The 22,061-nt window shown below is 54.4% G+C and overlaps 1 protein-coding gene across 1 annotated transcript; it reads left to right on the top strand.

Moving 5' to 3' along the window:
• The first annotated feature begins 665 nt into the window (after nt 1-665).
• MEX3D (mex-3 RNA binding family member D) lies at nt 666-10,443 on the top strand. The gene is made up of 2 exons (XM_080673873.1): nt 666-1,332; nt 8,166-10,443. Exons 1-2 carry the CDS (start codon nt 741-743, stop codon nt 9,542-9,544), a joined length of 1,971 nt encoding a protein of 656 aa, XP_080529999.1. The 5' UTR covers nt 666-740; the 3' UTR covers nt 9,545-10,443.
• The last annotated feature ends 11,618 nt before the right edge of the window (nt 10,444-22,061 follow it).

The following is a 22,061-nucleotide window of genomic DNA, read 5'->3' as shown; positions in this document are numbered from 1 at the left end:
CAAACCGGGAAGCACCGCCCACGTGGCGCAATCTCGGGCTCCAGCACACTCCGTCTGAGGGATGTGGGTGCCCTTGACCTCCCCAGGGGCCCACGGGAGCCGTGCAGGAACTGGGGACCGGAGTCCAAAGGCAGGCCAGGTCTCGAGGAGTCTTGGGGGTAGAGACCCCAGCCCTGGGGCGTGGATAGGGGTAAAGTGCCTTGGGGCACAGCGAGTCCTCTGGCAAAGGAAGGCGGGCGCTCTCCGGCAACAGGGCGCCGCGGGCACCTACCTTCGGCAGCGCCCGCACCTGCAGGCGCGCAGGTCCCGCCCGAGCGCCCCAGGCAAGGGTGGCCGGCGCCCATGTGACCGCACCCCGCCCCGCCCCGCGCGTGCGCCCTGCCCGGAGCCCCATTGTTGGCTGCACGCGCGTCACGGGGGCGGGGCCGGGGCGGGGAGGGCGGCTGGAGGGAGGGCGGCGGGAGGGAAGGAGCGTCCGCGCCGCCGCCGCCGCCGCCGCCGCCGCCGCCGAGATCCCTGCCGCCGCTGCCGCCGCCTAGAGCGAGCAGAGTCGCGCCGCCGCCGCGCCTCCCGCGGCCCCGAGCAGCCCCGCGCCGCCGCGCCCCCGCCGCTCCCGCCCCGCCGCTGGATGCCGGCGGCCGGCGGCCGAGCTCTCAGAGGCGGAGGGCGGCGGCGCGGGCGGCGGCGGCGCGGGCGGCCGGCGGCCCAGAGGCAGGGGCGCGGGCCTGAGCGCTAGCGCCATGTCCGGCTCCATCGGCCAGCCCGACGGCAGCGGGGGCGCGGGCGGCAACGGGCCTGGGGCGGCGGCCAGCGGGGACCCCAGCCCAGGTGCTCAGCCGCCGCCCGCACCCGAGGCCGCCGAGGAGGCCGCTCCTGCGCCCCGGCCGCCACCCGAGCCCGACGACGCGGCCGCCGCGTTGCGCCTAGCGCTGAACCAGCTCTCGGTGCTGGGGCTGGGGGGCGCGGGCGACCAGGATGAGGAGGGGGCAGCTGCGGGCAGCGGGGATGGCGTGGCGGCGGCGGCACGGGGCGCGGACGGTGGGGCCGCAGTGGAGCCTACGCCCCCCGACGGGCCTGAGGCGGGCGCGCCCGTGGTGGCCGTGACCCCGGGCCCGCTGCCGCTTCTGGAGCCCGACGTAAGCCCCCCGCCGCCCCGGCCGTCGCCGCCCGATGTGTTCGCGAGCTTCACGGCCCACCCCGCTGCGCTGGGCCCCCCGACGCTGCTGGCCGAGCAGATGAGCGTGATTGGCAGCCGCAAGAAGAGCGTGAACATGACCGAGTGCGTGCCGGTACCCAGCTCCGAGCACGTCGCCGAGATCGTGGGTCGCCAGGGTGAGTGGCCGCCGTCGGGGGCGCAGTCCCGGGGGTCTCTGCGCTGCTGCTCCGGGGACAGGGCCGCCCCAGCCCAGCCCGCGGCCACAAGCCAGACACAGGCCACGCCCCGCGTGGGCTTTGGCCTCAGTGGCCGCCTGTGCCTGTGCCTTTGTCCTGCCTTCGGCCCGCGAGAGAAACTTGGGCGCAGCTCGCGCTCCTCCCCACCACGCTCCGGCCCCACCGCTGCCTTTGTCTGGGCGCCTCCAGCCCGGAAGGACCCCTAGATGCAGCGCTGCTGCGGAGCCCTGGGCTGTGCTATCCTGGGGACCAGGGCCCCGGCTAGGTGGTGGGCGCTCCACACTCAAAACAGGCATGGGGCGGGCCAGCTCGGGTTGTGGGGTGCTCAGTTAGGGTGATGAGAGAAGTTTGGCCGCACAAAGGGTACGTCACGACTTGCCAGCCTGGGGACCCTGCTGGGGGATGGGAGCAGGACTGGATGAGACAGGGTCCCACCCTGCTCTCAGTGTGAGTCGGGAATTTGGGGGTATGTGGAAGGACCAGTTGTAAAAGGGGCTCCAGCCCATGGCCATAGCCTAGCAGGCAGGTGGGAAACAGGCCCTGGATGTAGGGGTCCCCTCAGTGGCATTGCCGAGCTTCCCTGTGGCCGCCCCATTGTTCTCTTTGTTAGAGAGCCAGACTCAGATTTGCAGGGTGACATCAGGCTGGCCGCCGCTCATTGGCCCTGGAGCTGCGGGGTGGGCGGAGGGTGGTGGGCAGTGCCCACATACCCACCCACCCTGTTAGCTGCCTGCCCACCAGCCTCAACTTTCTCCTGCTTTCCTGCCCACACCTCCCCCCTCCCTGCTGGCCTCCTGTGGTCAGCCAGGTTCTAGAACTTGGGGTGGGGCCTGGGCGGGGCTTTAGGTAGGGCCAAAGGACACTCAGGCTGGGAGGGGGGTGTTCCAGCTTCTGGGACCTCAGGAACAGGAGCGAGAGAAGGGTGGTGATCTGAATTATAAGGGGGCCTGTCACCCTCACCACCACCACAAGCAGAGGAACTCAGGGATGCTCTAGACACGGTCCTCTGCTAGTTCCAGTGGGTGGGGTGGCTCGGCCAGCAAGCCCTCTGGTCATTCATTTGTCCTTTCCACATGTGGACACAAGGACTGCCAGACGTGGTGCTGAGACCCACCATCAGGAGTGAGAGTGAGGGAGGAAGACAGGTTACTTTCTGAACCCTGCCAGCTGCCTTCAGGCTAGACCCATGCCAGACAGTTCTGCTTCACCACCCTTCCTATATAGGCCCCCACTTCCTCACTCCTATCCCCCATAACTGCACTGGGACATGTAACAGATAGTTACATATTGAGTGTCCAGAAGCCTGCAGGTGGGCAAGTGTGGATACCGATGCCTGGGGGCCATTTGCCCAGAATCACTAGGCTCATCTTTTGTGCAATGTAGCATGAGGGTGTGTTTTGTGTGAATATGCGGTCCTGACACCTGAGGGTCCTTTCAGAGAGGCCTCATCTTACATCTTACAGGTGGTGATGGGAGTCAGGCAGAGGGCACTCGAACCTGTAGCCTCAGGCTCCACCCAACCTCCCGGGTGTGCATTTGGCACCCGGTTGTTGGGTGCCAGCCTGTATACTTGGTGGTTGTGGACAACAAAGAAGACTAGGCCAGTGGTTGGCAAACTGCGGCTCACGAGCCGCCACTTGCCGCTCTGTTGACTAATGAGTTTGCCGACCCCTGGGATAGGGGCTTAATCACAAGGAACAACAACAGCCTGTAATTATTGGAATCGAGAGTCTAGGTCAGTGGTCGGCAAACTCTCAACAGAGCGGCAAACCGCGGCTCGCGAGCCACAGTTTGCCGACCACTGGACTAGGCAATACAGTGAATCCTGTAGACTGAGGAGGCCCTGTGACCCTGAGCAAATGAGAGCCCTTCTCTGTAATGGGGGGTGGGGTGGGGAAGCACCTCCCTCAGGGTTTTTGTGTGGATTCTTCAGGCACTGGTTCTAACCCCAGTCTGGCACTCAGTAACCACCCCACAACTGGGGTAAAGGGTACCAGGGAGGGAGCCTGAATACCAGGACAGGTGACATTGCCCCAGCTCCAGAACCATCTGTGGCTCCCATCCTCTCCCACCCAGTTCTCAAGCACACCCTGAAAGACTGCCCCAGCCCCACTCCTTCCCCTCCTCCCATCACCCACCCAACTCTCCACCCTGTGGGTCCCTGGATGCCAAGCCTGCCCCTTCTTACTGCTCAGGCTCTCCCCAGTGCAGGGGGCACAGCCTGCCCTCAATTACTCATCCTTTCCTGTCAATCCCTAGATTCAGGGCCACCCCTCCCCCAGAAGGCACAGGAGGAAGTGGCTGTGAGAGACGAGGCAGGGCTGGGATTTGAGCCCTGGTCTCATTGGCTCTGCCTACCCTGCTTCCTGGGAGGCTGGTGCACTGGCCATGGGGGTGACCTTGGGCCCATGCCCCCCTCCGCTTCTTGCCATCCATGTCCTATACTCAGGGCGAGTCTGTGCCCATGTCTTCACCAGGGCTGGGCGTGGTCATGTTGGGTTTGTGGACGATGATGAAGGCAGGGCCTCGGGTCTCTTCCATCTCTGAGGTCAGGCTGTGGATGGTGGCTTGGAATTGTCTCCCATTGTCTGTTCTCTGGCCCCAACCCTGCATGCATCAGGTGTCCTTTTTGGCAGCCAGGACACTGCAGGGGTGTTGGGGACCATGCCTCGGTGTTCCTGTCTATCTACTGTGTGGCATAGAAATAAAGAGGTGTCCATGCTTGGGTTGGGGGCTCCTTGTGTTGGCAATTATAGACCAGTCCTGTCATGGGGAGCTTCCCGTGTCCCTGTGTCACAGACAAGCCAACTTCCTCCCCAGACCACCCTGCTGTGAAGTGGCCCACCCAGGACTGCATTCCTCTTTGGCCTTGCCTGATTGTGGGAACTTGTCCTAGCCCTGTCCTGCTTCCAGAGCTCGGCCCCTGCTGTTCCTCTGGTGGAGTGCTCCTCTGCCCGTGTCATCCTTCCCCTCATAACCTTGAGGCTTTGTTGACAGGTGTAGCCTGTGGTCACCTGTGGGACCTGGTTCTCTGAGTGCCAGCACATGGTTATGGCCAGGACCCCATAAGGGGGTCATGTGAGTGATGGGAGGCAAAGGGCTTCCCTCGTCTACTAGGCTCTCCTGGAGACTCTCAGCCTTCCCACTTTGAGGGGAGGGTTGCTAGTGCCTGAGGCAGGACAGTGTCAGCCCCGAGGGCTATCTCCACATTCCAAAGCACACCCCATTTTCTGAGTTGGCATCCTGAGGGCAGTGCCCAGGAGCCTTCACTTCAGTCTATGCCCACCTATCAGTGGTGGCCCCCAGAGTTCCCCAGGCATGGGACTCAGTCCCCTGTCACCACCCACTCTTTTTTGTTGTTAATTCTCACCTGAGGAGAATATTTCTTCCATTGCTTTTTTGGGGGGGTGGGGGGAGGGAGAGAGAGAGAGAGAGAGAGACATCAGTTTGAGAGAGATACATAGATTATTTGCCTCCTGCAGGCCAGGGCCAGGGATCGAACTTGCGACCCTTCAGTGTGCAGGCTGACACTCTAACCATTGAGCAACACCAGCCAGGGCTCACCACCTGTTTTTTTGTGTTGTTTTTTTTTTAACATATTTTTATTGATTTCAGAGAGGAAGTGATATATAGAGAGAAAGGCAGAAACATCAATGATGAGAGAGACACCTCAATTGGTTGTCTCCTGCAGGCACTGCCACCAGGGCCAGGGATCAAGCCCGCAACTGAGGCACACGCCCCCGACCGGAACCAAACCTGGGACCCTTCAGTCCGCAGGCCAATGCTCTATCCACCGAGCCAAACCAGCTAGGGCTCACCACCTGCTCTTACTGCACTCTATCATCCTCACTGGGATAGGGGGTGTGTCCCAGATCACTGTGGATCCCCAATTTCCTCAACTGGACAATCCCACTCTCCCAAGCTCTGCCCCCTCTCATGGTCTTGACATGAGTTGGGTTTGGGGGCCAACAGGTGTCACAGCTGAAGTGCAGTCAGTAAATTAGACTCCTCTTGGCCATTAAGGGCTCCACTCAGGGGCACCCAAGGGGAAGCTACATGGTCCCTCCCTGCCCTCACCCACCTTAGCGGCTCATTGCTCCAGCCTTGTGCTTGGGTTCAAGGCCCACTTGTTCATCTCTACAAAAGATCAGTGGTTGGGGGGTGGGAGGGTCATCAGTTGTTTGCATCTCCTTTGGCAAATCCCCCCCTTTCTGCAGGCCTCAGATTCCCTCTCCTCTCGTGGCTTTGCTAGAAACAAACATTTCGGGGGCAGGGCATCTGCCTGGGACCATGGCCCTTTGGGTCCAGCCCCAAATCTGTGAGGCTAGGTGTTTCAGCCCTCCTTTTATGGATGAGGAAATTGAGGTACATGAAGGTACCCTCAGGGGCCCAGGGCAATCCCCAGTTTACTAGCCCTTAGAGCAGTGGTTCTCAACCTTTCTAATGCCGCGACCCTTTAATACAGTTCCTCATGTTGTGGTGACCCCCAACCATAAAATTATTTTCGTTGCTACTTCATAACTAATTTTGCTACTGTTATGAATCATAATGTAAATATCTGTGTTTTCTGATGGTCTTAGGCGACCCTGCTAGCGGTTCTCAACCTGTGAAGGCAACCCACAGGTTGAGAACCACTGCTGTAGAGCCTAAGACCATCGGAAAACACAGATATTTACATTACAATTCATAACAGTAGCAAAATTACAGTTATGAAGTAGCAACGAAAATAATTTTATGGTTGGGGGTCACCACAACATGAGGAACTGTATTAAAGGGTGGCGGCATTAGAAAGGTTGAGAACCACTGCCTTAGAGCATAGTCCCCTGGCTTCAGGAAGTTCAGAAAGTCAGACATGGTGTCAGGAGAAACTGGAAGTGTGTGCAGGGGCCTGGCCCAGTTACGTTGGGCTTCCGGGAGGAGGGAGTGCCAGGCTGTAATGTGATGCAAAGAAGGGCCAGGATGGGGGTGAGGATGGTGAGGACACTTTTGTGTGGGGGACAGCATGGCCAGGGCAGAGGGAGTTTTCCAGGTAGGGAGGGGACTATCAGGGCAGGTTTGGAGCAGCCACAGGTCAGGGTGGGTTTGGGGGGCCAAAGAGAATGCCATTGAGACACAGCTTTGGTGGTGGGGGGGGGGGTGACTAAGGACCCAGGAGGTGGGGCATAGAGGTGGTAGGAAGGCAGCCCCTCCCTCGGAGATTTCTGACCCCAATTCACCTGCCCTGCTTTTGGTCAAAGCCCTGGCTGGGGAGCTACTTGAGATTAGGGTAAGGCTGCCCCTGGATGCCCCCTACCACCTCTGACACAATCTCCTTGTTTTCTTTCTGGGCAGACATGCTGATCCTGCTAACATTTTTTTTCTTTTTTCTTTTGTTTTTGTTTTTGTTTTTTGTTAATCCTCACCCAAGGATACTTTTTCCATCTAACTCCAGAGAGAGTGGAAGAGAGGGGAGGAGAGAGAGAGACATCAATGTGAGAGAGAAACATCAATTGGTTGCTTCCCATTTGTGGGATCAAACCTACAACTCAGGTACGTGCCCTTGTTGGGAATCGACCGTGACTGTTTGGTGTGTTGGTCGACTGCTCTAACCACTTAGAAACACGGGCCAGGGCATGATTCTGCTAATTTTGTGTCTCTCAATGTTGTGAAGTTAGCAACACTGTTACTCCTCTCAATGCCGCCTCTGTATTGATACAATATCATTGTGTCACTCTAGCCTCCCCTGAGGGGGGGGGGGGGTCCTTCCAGATTCCTTGGCCTGAACTCAAGATATCTCAGAAGGCCTTGGCGGGGTGGGTCTCAGGGACCTGGGCAGGCATCACTATCAGAGACCCTGAACAACTGCCCCTGCCCCTCCACAGGGTGGGACCCCCAGCCCTGGCAGGATGAAGCCACAGTGTCATGTTCCCAAGTGACCCTGAGCATCCCTCAGAGACCAGGGCCATCAGGACCTTTGAAGGTGTCCTGAGTGCAGGCCTAGGAGTCTACATGGGGCTGGAAGGTCACCTGGTCAGAAGAAAATTGTAGGCAGCTTACACAATTTGAGCCTCGGTTTCCACACCTGTCAAATAGGGGGTTGATGCCAGAGGATCTGCATTCATATCCTAGGGCTGACATAATCAACTGAATAGCTTTGCAACAATAGAAATTCTCTCCGTTCCGGAGGCTGGAAATCTGAAATCAAGGTGTTGGCAGGGGTGTGCGCCCTCCAGAGGCTCTAGGGGACACTCTGTCCCATGCGCTCTCTCCCAGCAGTGCTTGGTGTCCCTTGGCTTGTAGCCACATCACTGCACTCCTGCCTCGTCACATGGCTGACTCTGTGTGTCCCACTTGCATTCAGGGCCCACTCTACCCTATTGTGACCTCATCCTAACTAGTTACACTTGTAGATGCCCTGTTTCCAAGTAAGAGCCCATTCCGATGTTCTGGATGGACATGAATTTTAGGGGATACTATCCAACCCACAACAGAGTCCTTGCCTTCTTGCTTTTTTGCCAACCTCAGGGACACCCCCACCATGTTGCACCTGTGCTGGCCTTCATCAACGGGGCCCCTGCGCCGGGGCCCCTGGTGTCCCTCGCATGACCAGAGGAGAACCTAAGGTCCCAGGTCAAAGGGTAGGACGCGGTATGTCTGAGATTACAAAATGCCACAGGGGTACAGCCCAGAAATGGAGGCTCCCAGCTGGCCTGGCCCCTACAGCTGCTGCCCCAGACAGACTGACCTGGGGAGGGGTCCCAGTCCTCACCATGTTCCCCTCCCCCCCAACCCAGGGTGCAAAATCAAGGCTCTGCGGGCCAAGACCAACACATACATCAAGACGCCGGTGCGTGGGGAGGAGCCTGTCTTCATCGTAACTGGCCGCCAGGAGGACGTGGAGATGGCCAAACGTGAGATCCTGTCTGCGGCGGAGCACTTCTCCGTGATCCGTGCTACCCGCAGCAAGGCTGGTGGGCTGCCTGGCACTGCGCAGGGCCCGCCCAACCTGCCGGGACAGACCACCATCCAGGTGCGCGTGCCCTACCGCGTGGTGGGGCTGGTAGTGGGGCCCAAAGGCGCCACCATCAAGCGCATCCAGCAGAGGACGCACACATACATCGTGACGCCGGGGCGGGACAAGGAGCCAGTGTTCGCAGTCACGGGCATGCCAGAGAACGTGGACCGGGCCCGCGAGGAGATTGAGGCGCACATCACACTGCGCACCGGCGCTTTCACCGACGCCGGCCCGGACAGTGACTTCCACGCCAACGGCACTGACGTCTGCCTGGACCTGCTCGGAGCCGCTGCAGGCCTCTGGGCCAAGGCCCCCAACCCTGGGCGCCGGCCCACCTTGCCTACCGCCAGCCTCCGTGGGGACAGTACCCTGGGTGCCCCGGGGGGCCCCGAGGCCTTCTACCCCAGCAGCCGCGGAGGACCGCCAGTGCCGGACACAGGCCCCGCCAGCCCCTATGGCGGCTCAGGCAACGGGGGCTTCACCTTCGGCGGTGATGGCCCTGGAGCCCCGACTGGGCCCCCTGCCCCCGAGGACTGTGACTTCGGCTTCGACTTCCTGGCGCTGGACTTGACAGTGCCCACAGCAGCCACCATCTGGGCCCCCTTCGAGCGTGCTGCACCTGTGCCGCCCTTCGTCAACGGGGCCCCTGCGCCACCGGCCCCTGGTGTCCGTCGCAGCAGCGGGGCTGGTACCCCGCGACACTCCCCCACGCTGCCTGAACCTGGTGGCCTGGGCCTAGAGCTCCCACTGGCCCGCCGTGGCCCCCCCGACCCAGTGGGTGCCCTGCCCTGGCGACCCCCACAGGGCTCCCTGTCATCTTTCTCAAGTAGCAGCAGCTTCTCCACGGCCACCTCGCTGCCCAGCAGCTCCTCAGCCTCCTCCTGTTCCCCCTTGGACTCCAGCGCCTCCGAAATCAGCCGCAAGCCCTCAGCCGCAGCGACCTCCGGGCCCGGGGTGCCGGTGGCCTCCGCCACCCCTGGCCCGGCCCTGGTGCGGGAGTGCGTGGTGTGTGCGGAAGGCGAGGTGATGGCTGCGCTAGTGCCCTGCGGCCACAACCTCTTCTGCATGGACTGCGCTGTGCGCATCTGCGGCAAGAGCGAGCCCGAGTGCCCCGCCTGCCGTACACCCGCCACCCAGGCCATTCATATCTTTTCCTAACGAGTCGCTCCCGCGGCCACGGGGCCATCCTTAGGCCCCTGGAGTGGGCATGTGCTCCGGGCCGGGTTGGGGGAGGAAAGAGAGGAGGGCAGGGGATGGAGGGGCAGGCCGGGGGAGGGGGCAGGGGTTAGTGTGGCCAGTGTTTACAGATGAGCTTTAACTCCGGTCCCAGGCATGGAGACAGTGACCCGGCAGCCCAGTGGCACCTCAGTTCTTAACAAATAACAGTATTGAGTTGACAGGTTAAAATAAACCAGAGAGAAAAGGTCTGTTGCACTTTTTATTTGAGACACACACACACCTACACCCCCAGGGTGATCTTTTTAAAGAAAAAATTTTTACAGCAATCAGTTGTCCTTCTTTTCTACGAAGTGGATTTCTGATTTGACAGTGTTGTTTTTACGGGGTGGCAGCCTCTGCAGAAAGTTCCACCAGGAGGATGGTGACATTTTTACTACCTTTTCACTCCCTTTTTGGGGCTAACTGGTCACCCTTTTGTAGGTCAGCCCCAGGAAGGCCGGAGGGGGGAGGGGGGAGGGGCACAGGGGCATCCCAACCAGAAATTTCTAACTTTTTTATTTTTAATTATTAATCCTTTTCTGCTGTGGTTTATGTTGTCCATTTTTAAATTTTTTTAATTGTTTTTTTTTTTTTTTTACTTTTACTTTTTACCTCTTGTGTATATGTAGCAAATTTATAGGGAAATATGTATGTACTTTATGGAATAAATTTTAAGAACTAAAATATATTTTATTTTAAAGTAACGGACCTTTAATCTTACGCAGCTAAATTACTGATTATATATTTGCTGAGCTGACTTAAGGGTTCAGAAAATTGTATCAAGAGTTTTATTTTTTGACTCCAAAGCCTTCTTAATAAAGTCTTTTTATGACGTGCGAGCCCTTGGCGTGGTGTGGGGCTGGTGGGCATGGAGAGGTTGGGTTGTGGGAGGGACCCTCAGACCCAGCTCCTCACCTTCCATCTTCCAGATAAAGGAATTTGGGGTACCCCCATTCCAGGTTCTACTGCAAGCCAGGCTCTGTGCCCTATTCCAGATGAGAACATGAGATCTGTTGGTCCTGCCAAGCCCCCCTTTCCTGAGACTTGGGTACTCCACATCCCTGGGGCTGGCCAACCATGGGGTCAGTTATGGCCACTGTGGAAGTGGCAGTGGGAGGCTGCCTCCTTGGGGCACCTTCCCAGCTCTGTGGTGTGTGTGGGGGCCCCAGTCCCCACTAGACAGGATCCACCTCTCACTGTGCAGATGGGGATAATGAGGTCTGGGAATCTGTCTCCTGGGTCCTAATACCTCCCATCCCAAAAGGATATGAGTGATGAGCCACAGGTGTCCCCTACTCACCTTAGGTCTAGTTGGGACCTGGTCCATTGGGCCACCAGACACAGTTCTGGGGCCAGTTGGCATGGAGGCGAGGACTGGGGTGGTCAGGGGTGGACCATCAGTAGTTGGGCACCACCAAAGTTCCAAAGGAAGGAAGGAAGCTCTGGAGTGAAGGAAGGGTGGGGTGTGGAACTTGGTGACAGGGAGGGGCTCTTGCTGCAGAAGGTCTCCACTGGCTGCTGGCCTGAGGAGTGGGCAATGAGAGGTCTGGGGGACAGCCCACTAGGAAAGCCCACTGGAGGGCTCCCAAGAGGAGACAAGGGGCTTGGGACACAGGTCAGGAGGGGGAACCCCAAGGACAGTGAACCCAGTGAGTGTCAGTCACATCAGACCCTCTGGCTGCGTGGAATCACCTGGAGGGCTGCATCCTGTTCAGGGCGTCAGGGCATGGGTTGGGTATCACGAAAAGCCACACACGTGGGGGCCCAGCCCAGCCCTGTGGAATTTCTCCCTCTGTAAAACAAGGTGATCCCACATCCACACTCCCAACTTCGGTGAGGCTCAGGGGCGTCAAGTGAGCTGAATCATGGCCGTAATGATTTATCCCCCAGCCCTAGCTGGTTTGGCTCAGAGCGTCAGCCTATGGACTGAAAGGTCCCAGGTTTGATTCCGGTCAAGGGCACATACCCAGGCAGGTTGTAGGCCTGACCCCCAGCGGGAGGCGTGCGGGAGGCAACTGATCAGTGGTTCTTTCTCATCATTGATGTTTCTATCTTTCCCTCTCCCTTCCTCTCTGAAATCAATAAAAATATATATATTAAAAAAAAAAAAAAAAAAAGATTTATCCCCCAGAACCTGTGACTGGGACCTTATTTGGAAAAAGGGTCCTTGTAGATATATAATTAAGGTTCTTGAGATGAGGTCATTCTGGATTGGGGTGGCCCTAAATCCAATGACGAGTATCCTTATAAGGGGCAGAAAAGGAGAGACAGACATGCAGAGGGAGATTTCTAACTCGGACACTGTGAGGATGACGACAAGGCAGAGACTGGGGTGATGAGGTCACAGGCCAAGGGAAGCCTAGATCCCCCAGAAGCCAGAAGAGGCAGGAAGGACCCTCCCCTGGAGCCTTGGGAGGGAGCACGGCCCTGCCACATCTTGATTTGGGGCTTCTGGCCTCCGGTACCTTGTGAGAAAAAATGCCAATTGTCTTAAGCTGCCCACTTTGTGGTAATTTGCTCTGACAGTCATGGGAGACCAACACAGGTGGGCAGGCAATGCTTAACCTGGCCCAGCTCACAGTTCAGTGGTGAAGTTGGACATGGCTGCAGGGGCCCCAGGTGATCTAGGGTGAGGTCAGGCCACAGCCAGACTGCAGGAGGGGGTGGAGGTGGCAGGGAGGTGAGGCTGTGGGGATCACAAAGAGAAAGGGCCCTGGGGGTTAGGGTTAGGGGCCTGGGGGGATGGGATATTAGTGAGTTCTTGGGAAGGAAGTGGAGGCTGGAGCTCAAATCAGGGTCCCAAAGGGAGTGGGCACAATGGCGGGGGCGGGGAAGGGCCTGGGGTCCTGGGTGAATCAGCTCTAATTTGGATAGAGAAGAGGCACGTCAAAACTGCTCAGGAGTTTTGGCTCAGCAGGGGTGGGCAAACTGAGGGCCACAATGGGTTCTTAAACTGGACCGGAGAGCCGGAACAAAAGCATGGATGGAGTGTTTGTGTGAACTAATATAAATTCAAAGTAAAGGAGCGGAGGGGAGAGCAAGAGAACCCTCCGCTCTTTCGGCTCTGCGGGGCCGGATAGAACAGCCGAACGGGCCGGATCCGGCCCGCGTGCCGTAGTTTGCCCACGGCTGGGATAGAGTGTCGGCCTGCGGACTGAAGGGTCCCCAATTCAAATCACATCAAGGGCACATGCCCGGGTTTCAGGCTCCATCCCTATGGGGGACGTGCAGGAAGCAGCCAATCAATGATTCCTTCTCATCATTGATGTTTCTATCTCTCTCTCCCTCTTCCTTCCCCTCTGAAATCAATAAAATATATATATATATATATTTTTAAAAACTGCTCAGCGCCCTGACTGGTTTGGCTCAGTGGATAGAGCGTAAATAAATAAATAAATAAATAAATAAAAGAAAAAAAACATTAAAAAAAAAAACTGCTCAGGATGCACAGGAGCTCGGCAGGGGGTGGAGAATGATGAGGTATTTGGATGACTGGCCACAGGAGGGTCAAGCCCAGGGCTTAGGCCCAAATCTAGTCTGGCTAGAGCTCTCTCAAGGGGTTTTTGAAAGATACAACGGTAAATGGGAGTGGAGTCCCACACCAGGGGGTGGTGCTGTCGTGCCTGGTGGTCTGGGGATATGCTGTCCCAGGACTTTCAGAGGCATGTGAGGGTTGTGCTTACTCCCTGCTGGGAGCTTATGAAGCTCATCAGAGGAAAGCCAGAGCTGCTGAGGCCCTCAGGGAGAGCCAAGAGGTGGCCAGAGGTAGATTCTGGAGCTTGCTGTTTGAGGCCCTGGACTCAGTCCTGTCTGAAGGCAGCCCATCCCACCCTCTCAGTTATGAGCACCAATAAGCCCTCCTTCTTTGTTTAAGCCACTGGGAGTTGGATTAACTCAAACTCATAACCACCTACGGGGACCACATTCCTGGTCAGGGAGCTGGGAAGCATTTTTTTTTGCAGCAAAAACAAGTACCCTATGCATATAGCTTCTCCATACCTCAGCACATGTAGGGACGCCCAAGGCTAGTGTCCTGGGTGCAAGCTCTCACTCCCTTGTCACTTGTTTCTGTTGGTTCATGGACTTGGCGGCACAGCCCACCTCACCCCTGGATCCTCCCCTTTAAGAAAAGAAAGCCACACTGGCTCACACTGGACGTTAGAGGCCAACAGAATTTAAATGTAAATAGCCACATGTGGCTGGTAGCTCCCGTGTTGGGCAACATCCCTCTAGAACTGTGTGCAATGATGAGAAGGTTCTAGATCCACACTGTCCAACATAGTAGCCGCCAGCCACATGAGGTGACTGAGCATGAGAGGTGGCTTGTGCCACTGAGACATTGAATTTTGTATTTTATTGGGGTTTAATGTAAACTGACATAGCCCCAAACAAAAAAGGGAAACATCTAGGGAAGCTGTTTGCTCTGCAGATCTTGAAATATTTTTAGAGCCAGGAAAGCAGGACAGCTGCCATGCCCTAAGGTGGTTGAAGGAGTGTGGGTGTGTGGAGCCCTGACCACAGTGGTCCCAAAGCCACGAAGGCCACAGAGGAGGGACAACTCATGGGCTGACCCCAAAACTTCCTCAGTCCTGATCATGGGACCTGTGGACATGTTGCCTCACATGGTAAAGGGACTTTGGCGATGGGATTAAGTCAAGGACCCTGAGATGGGGATGAGCCCAGATTCCCCAGGAGGCCCAGTGTCATCACAGGGTCCGCATAGGAGGAAGGCAGGAGGGTCAGAGTCAGAGATGGCAGAGGCTGCACTGCTGGCTGTGAGGATGGAGGAAGGGCCACAAGCCAGCGATTCGGTGCCTTTAGAAGCTGGAAAAGGCCGAAAATGATTCTTCTGGAGCCTCCAGAAGGGTCAGCCCTGCCCACACCTGGGTTTAGGATTTCTGACCTCCAGCACTGTCACAGAATAAATTTGCATTGTTTTAATTCAAGCCACTATTCATTTGTGGTCATTTGTTACAGTAACCGTATGAAATGGCACGCAGCTATGTTAAAAGTTGTCCAACTTCTTGGAGAAAGGGCTGATTCTATGGCCTGCCCAGAGCTAACATGCTGCCCTGTCCCAAGGATGAGGAATGTCCATTCCAAGGGCACAGGAGCCACTAACAGAGAACTCCCAGTGGCAGAGCTGAAGCAGTTCATCTTAGAGGACACAAGACACCCAATTAATTTGAATTTTAGATAAATGAATCTTTCTTTTTTTAGGATAAGTTTATCTCAAATATTGATGGGACATCCTTCTACCTAACAGAGATGTGTTATTTATCCAAAATTCAGATTGAACAGAGTGTCCGGTATTTTTGCTAAATCTGGTTGTTATGAGGAGTGGAGGGAGGGGAGAGAGTTATCCAGTAATCCACTGATTTGCAGGGAGAAGTATAAGCTTGAGCTCCCCTCTGTGCTTCCTGAATCCTGCCCTGGCAGGTAGAGGAGGACAAAGCTAATGGATCATGGGGGACAGGGGAGGGGAGGTTGCTAACATGGACCAGAAATCATTCTGGTTCATGGATTGATATGGATTGAGCGTCTGGATCATTACCACACACATAAGTGGGTTTTATCTGGGGCAGCAGCCTCGAAAGAAGCCAAAAGCCCCAAGTACATTTGTCCCTACGCACCCTCCCCACGCTCTCTCTAAGAGGGCCCCACAAACGGCCAGCATGGACCACCAAACTAGCCGGTATTCTGTTGCCACCTTGTGGCAGCGGCTGCACATGACAACCTGCTCACAGCAGTGGAGCCCTGAACAGCTGGGGCATTAGGCATCCTTTGTGTCAACAAGTCTCAGCTGTTCACCTCCGTCTGCTCCCCCACCCACCCTCCATTGCTCCGCAGCAGCAACTGCATTTCTCTACAGAGACTCTTAGTAAATCCCATAGCCACAGTGTCGTGATGAGACTTAAAACGCTTAACGCTAATTTCTTTTTCCCCGGTTTTATTGAAATATAATCGACATTCCGCACTTTATGAATTTAGGTGTACAGCATAGTGATTTGATTTACAACATTACTTTCTTTTTTAAAAAATTATCACCTGAGGATATTTTTTTTAAATATATTTTATTGATTTTTTACAGAGAGGAAGGGAGAGGGATAGTTAGAAACATCGATGAGATAGAAACATTAATCAGCTGCCTCCTGCACACCTCCTACTGGGGATGTGCCCGCAACCAAGGTACATGCCCTTGGACCAGAATCGAACCTGGGACCCTTGAGTCTGCAGGCCAACGCTCTATCCACTGAGCCAAACCGGTTAGGGCACCTGAGGATATTTTTTATTGATTTTAGGAGAGAGAGAGAAATATCAATCGGTTGCCTCCCATACCCACCCCAACTGGGGCTTGAATCCACAACCTAGGTATGTGCCCTGACCTGGAATGGAACCTGCCACCTTTTGGTATATATGGGACAACGCTCCAACCAACTGAGCCACACCAGGCAGGGCAACATTAATTTCTTAATAGCAAGAATCTGGTCGGCATTTATATGGCCTTGGTTATATTGTGCTATTATTTACAGCTGGTTTGTTTCACATTCCATCTAAACATGTGCCCCTTGGCATCTGGTTCCTGTGTTCTTGTCTGGGTGCTCTAACCCAGTGGTCCCTCAGACAAATGAGGGACTTTAGAAACACCTGAAGCCGGAGCTCGTGATTCTGCCCTAATCAGTCTGGGGTGAGATGTGGGCAGCCGGATTTTTTTTTAATTGTGGTAAAATTCACATAAGGTAAAATCTACCACTTTAATCTTCTTAAAGTGTAATTCAGTGGCATTATGTAGGTTCACATTATGCAGCCATCACTTCTATCTCATTCCAGAACATTCCACCACCCCAAAAAGAAACCCTGTCCCCATTAGCAGTCACATCCATTTCCCTTCTCTAGCCCGTGGACATTTCACATATATGAAACCACACACTATGTGGCCTTTTGTGTCTGGCTTCTCTCACTGAGTGTAATGTTTCTCAAAGACAATCCAAGTTGTAGGGAATGTCAGTGCTTCATCATTTGCATGGCTGAATGATAATCTACTGGGCAGGTGGAGCACATTTTACTTATCGGTTCATCCATTGTTAGAGATTTAGGTTGTTTCCACTTTGGGCTATTTGAATAGGGCTACTCTGAATGCTGGAGCACACAATTGTTTGTGTTTTTTAAAATATATACTAGTGGCCCAGTGCACGAAATTCGTGCACATTAAAAGGGGGTTAATTAGAGGAAATAATTTAATATTGCTATTTGCCCTTTCTCTATAATAGAAGTGTCAGAGATGAAAGAAAATTAGTAAAATGTATATGAAAACCTTCCTCCTGTCAGAGTCTGGGGCGCACCACGGAACCCAGAGTCAAGTCCCCGCCCACCCACATGCACCTCAAAATTGCTTGAATCCCAGACCCGGCCGGCCTCCCCCCATTGGGCTATATCCAGACCTGGCCAGTCCCACCCTTGTCAAGCCCCACTGGGCAAGGGGCGTAGCCTCAGGTCCCCTGGCCCAGCACCAGGATGGGGGGCATGGCCTGAGGTTCCCCCAGCCCATACCAAGGCAGGGGGCGTGCCTTGAGGTCCCCCGTCAAGCACCGCTGGATGGGGGGCATGGCCTGAGGTCCCCCATCAAGCCCCACTGGCAGGGGGGCACAGCCTCAGGTCCCCCGTCAAGCCCTGCTGGATGGGGGGGCGGGGCCTGAAGTCCCCTGTCAAGCCCTACTTGGTGGGGGGCACAGCCTGAGGTCCTCCGGCCTGGCTCTGGGGCAGGGGGAGCAGCCTGAGGTCCCCTAGCCCAGCACCAGGACAGGAAGTGCACCTTGAGGTCCCCCGTCAAGCCCCGCCAGGCGGGAGGCATGGCCTCAGGTCCCCTGACCTGGCACCGGGGCAGGGGGCTCGACCTGAGGTCCCCTGACAAGCCCTGCAGTTGAGGGATGGGGCCTGAGGTCCCCTGTCAAGCCTCATGGGGGCGGTCCCTGCTGATTGCTCATTAAGGCTCCTTATGGGAACTTGGCCTCACTTGTGGGTACAGCCATCTTTGTGATAGAGTGATGGTCAATTAGCATATTCCCTCTTTATTATATAGGATTTTTATTGATTTCAGAGAGGAAGGGAGAGGGAGAGAGAGAAACATCAATGATGAGAGAGAATCATCGATTGGCTGCCTCCTGCACAACCCCCACTGGGGATCAAACCTGCAACCCAGGCATGTGCCCTTGAACGGAATCAAACCTGGGACCTTTCAGTCCACAGGCCGATGCTCTATCCACTGAGCCAAACCAGCCAGGGCCACAATTGTTTTTAAACACTTATTGTAAATTCTCTTAGGTATATACCTAGGAGTGGAATTGCTAGGTCATATGGTAATTTACACTTAGCTTTATTGAGGAACCAGCAAACAGAATTTAAAAAAAATATATGGTTTTTATTGATTTCAGAGAGAGGAAGTGAGAGAGAGAGAGAGAGAGAGAGAGAGAGAGAGAGGGAGAAACATAGATGAGAAACATTGATCAGCCGCCTCCTGACCAGGATCCAAACGGCGATCTCTTGGTGCATGGGACAACGCTCAACCAACTGAGCCACACTGACCAGGCTAAACAGAATTTTTTCATTGAAATTTTTATTGAGATCATTGTGGATTCCCCTGCAGTTGTAAGGAATAATACAGAGATTCCTCTGTACACTTTGCTCAGTCTCCCCCAATAAGGCTGCATTTTGCAAAATGAAATCAATATCTCCACCAGGATGTTGACATGGATCCCATCACGTGCTTTATCCAGATTTATGATTTCCCAGTTTTACTTGCTCTCCTCTGTGTGTGTGTGTGTGTGTGTGTGTGTGTGTGTGTGTGTTGTCTACAGTTGTATCAACTGAGTAGGTTCCTGTATAAGGACCACCACAAGGACCCCTCCAGCTGCCCTGTTACAACCTCAGCCCCTCCTATCTCTAATCCCCTGGCAACCACTCATCTGTTGTCATTTCAAACACGTTACATAAACGGAATCTTTGGACTTTTTTCTTTTGGCGTAATTCCTCAGAGTCTCAGGATTTTAAAAACTCCTCGGGGGGCAGGGGGGGCAAGTTGACATACCTACACCTGCCTTTTCTCCCAGCAGTTTATATATTGAGGCAACCCACGTGCCTCAGGTTCCGCATCTGTTTAACCAAGAGCGGAAAGCCCTCAGCTCCCAGGGAGTTCCGAGGCTTAGAGCAGATGGCGAAGCAGATGCCCACAGGCAGGACCTGGCCCTGTGAGGCTTTGTGACATCACACCAGGTTGCTATGGCAGCAGCCAAAAAGCCGCCCAGGATGCTGCCGCCTTGGCCTCGCCTTGCTTGTTGGTGATTAGAGGAGGCATCGGTGTCACATGTTCCCACAGACCAATGAGGAGGTGGTCCAGAGGCAGGGTTCAGCCGAAGCTTCAGATGGAGGGCGGGGGTAAAGGTAGAATTAAATTAAGGCAAGTTGTTCCTCATTCTTCAGAGTTAAAAGTGCCTTCCCTGGTTTCCTTACAAAAAAAAAAGGTTCTGGAGTTGGGATTCATTGCCATTTCTTGAGGCTCCAACCTTTGTAAGCCCCCAAAACTAACAGCTTTATTTGGAGGTGCACAGTTCCCCTCTCTGAAGAGGGCGTCGTGGGCATTTTGCCATCCCTTGACGTTCTTGTACCTAGAAATGAGTCGGCCTGGGAGGTTTCAAAATTAATATATTCTGTGGTTGGTTTATAGACCATCGTTGTGGGCGATTCTCACAGATTGTTGCTGTTCCTACGCCCACAAACAGATGGGAACAAACACTCTAGGTAGGTCATTTTGCAAGATAGGCAGTTAAATTGCTGACGATGTTTTGTCGTTTTCTCCCCTGAAACCAATGTTCTGGGCAGAAATGGGGCTGGGTCATCTGCATGTTTGGGCAAGCGTATTAGTACATCATAGCTGGGTAACAAGTCATCCCAAAACAAAACGACTTGAAACAACAAGAAACACATTTTATTTTCATAACTTTTGTGGGTCAGGAATTCAGAAGTAATTTGGCTCAGTGGTTCTGGCTCAGGGTCTTTCATGAAGTTGCAGTCAAGATGTCAGCCAGGGCTGCCTCATCTGATGGCATGACAGGGCCTGGAGCAGTCACTTCCAAGATGGCTCCCTCGTGTTGCTGTTGGTGACAGGCTCCGCGCCTCTCCACGTGGGCCCCTCCACGGAGTTCCTGGAGTGTCCTCACAGCATGGCAACAGGCTCCCCCCAGAGTAAGTGGTCCAAGAGCGAGTGGGGCGGAAGCCTCACATCTTGTATGACCCAGTTAGTCTCGGAAGTCACAGACCATTACTGCTGAAATCCTAGTGGTTCCACAGGCTGGCCCAATTCAGTGTGGAGGGGACTACACAAGGGAGGGAACACCAGGGGACAGGGCCATCTTGGAGGCTGCCCACCGTGGCATTTTCACACAAAAGACCATCTGTTGATTAGAAACACACCACAGCTCTAACCGATTTGGCTCAGTGGATGGAGCGTCGGCCTGCGGACTGAAGGGTCCCAGGTTCGATTCCGGTCAAGGGCATGTACCTTGGTTGCTGGGCGCATCCCCGGTAGGGGGTGTGCAGGAGGCAGCTCATTGATGTTTCTCTCATCGATGTTTCTAACTCTCTATTCCTCTCCCATCCTCTCTGTAAAAAATCAATAAAACATATTTTTAAAAAAGAAGGAAGAAAAGGACAAATAGTGTTTAATACCACAAAACAATCTTTAAAAAAAAAGAAGAAGAAAAAAAAAACACACCACAGAAAACCAAGATGATGATGGGATGTTGGCATCCACTCCCCCTGCCACACCCTACTCTAGGTCCAGGAGTCTTGGCGGAGGACATGTGACCAAGGCCTGGCCAATAAGTTTCAGCATGGAGAAAGTGTGGGGGTGGTTGCTTGTCCCCTGGGTTTGCTGGAGAGCATGGCAGCCTGTGCCAGAGGTCATCTTTGTCACTATGCTGCAAGAGCCAAAACAAAGGACAGTAGAGCAAGAGATGGAGAAAAAGTGAGGGACAGGAAGAGAGAGGCAGGGGTAAGGCCGTACTCATCTGAGCCCACGATCCAGCCTTGCCTGCAACCATCCCTTCTTCTGAACATTTCAGTGTCAAAAGCCAATCCTTTATGTAGCTCAAAACAATTAGGAGGGTGGTCTCTGTCCTTTGTAACATGACGCCATCAACAGATGAACAAATAAGTAAAACACACTGGAATATCACTCAGCCGGACAGAGTGAAGCACCAACACTCGCTCCAACGTGGATGGGCCTGAACACATATGCCCACTGAGAGAAGCCAGACACAAAAGGCCAGAGTGTGTGGATTCCACTCATGTGAGACGCCCGAGACAGAGAGTGGATTAGTGCTTGTCAGGGGTTGGGGAAGGGGGAGGGGTGTTCCGAGTAATAAAAATGTTTTGGAATTAGAGGTGGTGGTCCCACCGCATTGTGAATGCACTCATTGTCGCCAAGTTGTATACATTAAAATAATGAACGGCGTGCTATGTGATTGTCACGTTAATAGTAATATAAAAAAAGAAAAAGGTCATGATGTCCCGCCGGCATTGCCTCTCCCTTCTGCTAGCTCCTCTCCCAGCCACACCCAGTTCATCCCAGGTTCTCCAGGGAATCCTCCAGTTTCTACCCCCTCTTTTAAGCAGAACAATTCCTCTTCCCACGTCTGGCCACACCAAGGCATTTGACCTCCCCTGACCGATCCCACCAGTTCCCTCCATTTCCTCCCCAGTCCCTAAATATCAGATATTCTTCATCCCCTCCTTCTATTAAAAGGAATAAGGTGAATCTTTACATACAAATGTAGAAATACATCCAGGCACATGGTCGGGGGGAAAGCCAGAATGCACCGATGGTTTAATTCTACAGGAACATAAATGTATGTCAATGGATAGAGAGAAAAAAAAAAAGGACCCTCTCCAGGAAGCACATTCCCCCAACCTACGTTAGCGCAGGTGACAGCTGTGCCAAGCATTGTGCCCCTGCCTAGCATGGGCCACCATCTTTCTAGTCCCCAACATCCATTTTCTCACTGCCTGTCCATGAAGCAAATGTCCTATGTTTTAGATTTTTGGTCATTTTATTTTATTTTTTTAAATATATTTTTATTGATTTCAGAGAGGAATGGAGAGGGAGAGAGAGATAGAAACATCAATGATGAGAGAGAATCATTGATCAGCTGCCTCCTGCATGCCCCACACTGGGGATCGAGCCCGCAACCAAGGCACGTGCCCTTGACCAGAATCGAACGTGGGACCCTTCCATCCGCAGGCCAACACTCTATCCACTGAGCCAAACTGACTAGGGCGATTTTTGGTCATTTTAGAACGCCTCTCAGATCCTACCTTCCGTGTTGGTGAAATTCTGGCCCACCTGTCTGCCACAACGCACAGTGGGCTCAGATCACGCTGGGTCTGAGTGCTGCCTCGCTGA

This window comes from Plecotus auritus (genome assembly GCF_963455305.1).
Source record: "Plecotus auritus genome assembly, chromosome: 6".
In the NCBI taxonomy this organism is placed as follows: Eukaryota; Metazoa; Chordata; class Mammalia; order Chiroptera; family Vespertilionidae; genus Plecotus; species Plecotus auritus.
This window is presented reverse-complemented; position numbering and strand designations above follow the sequence as displayed.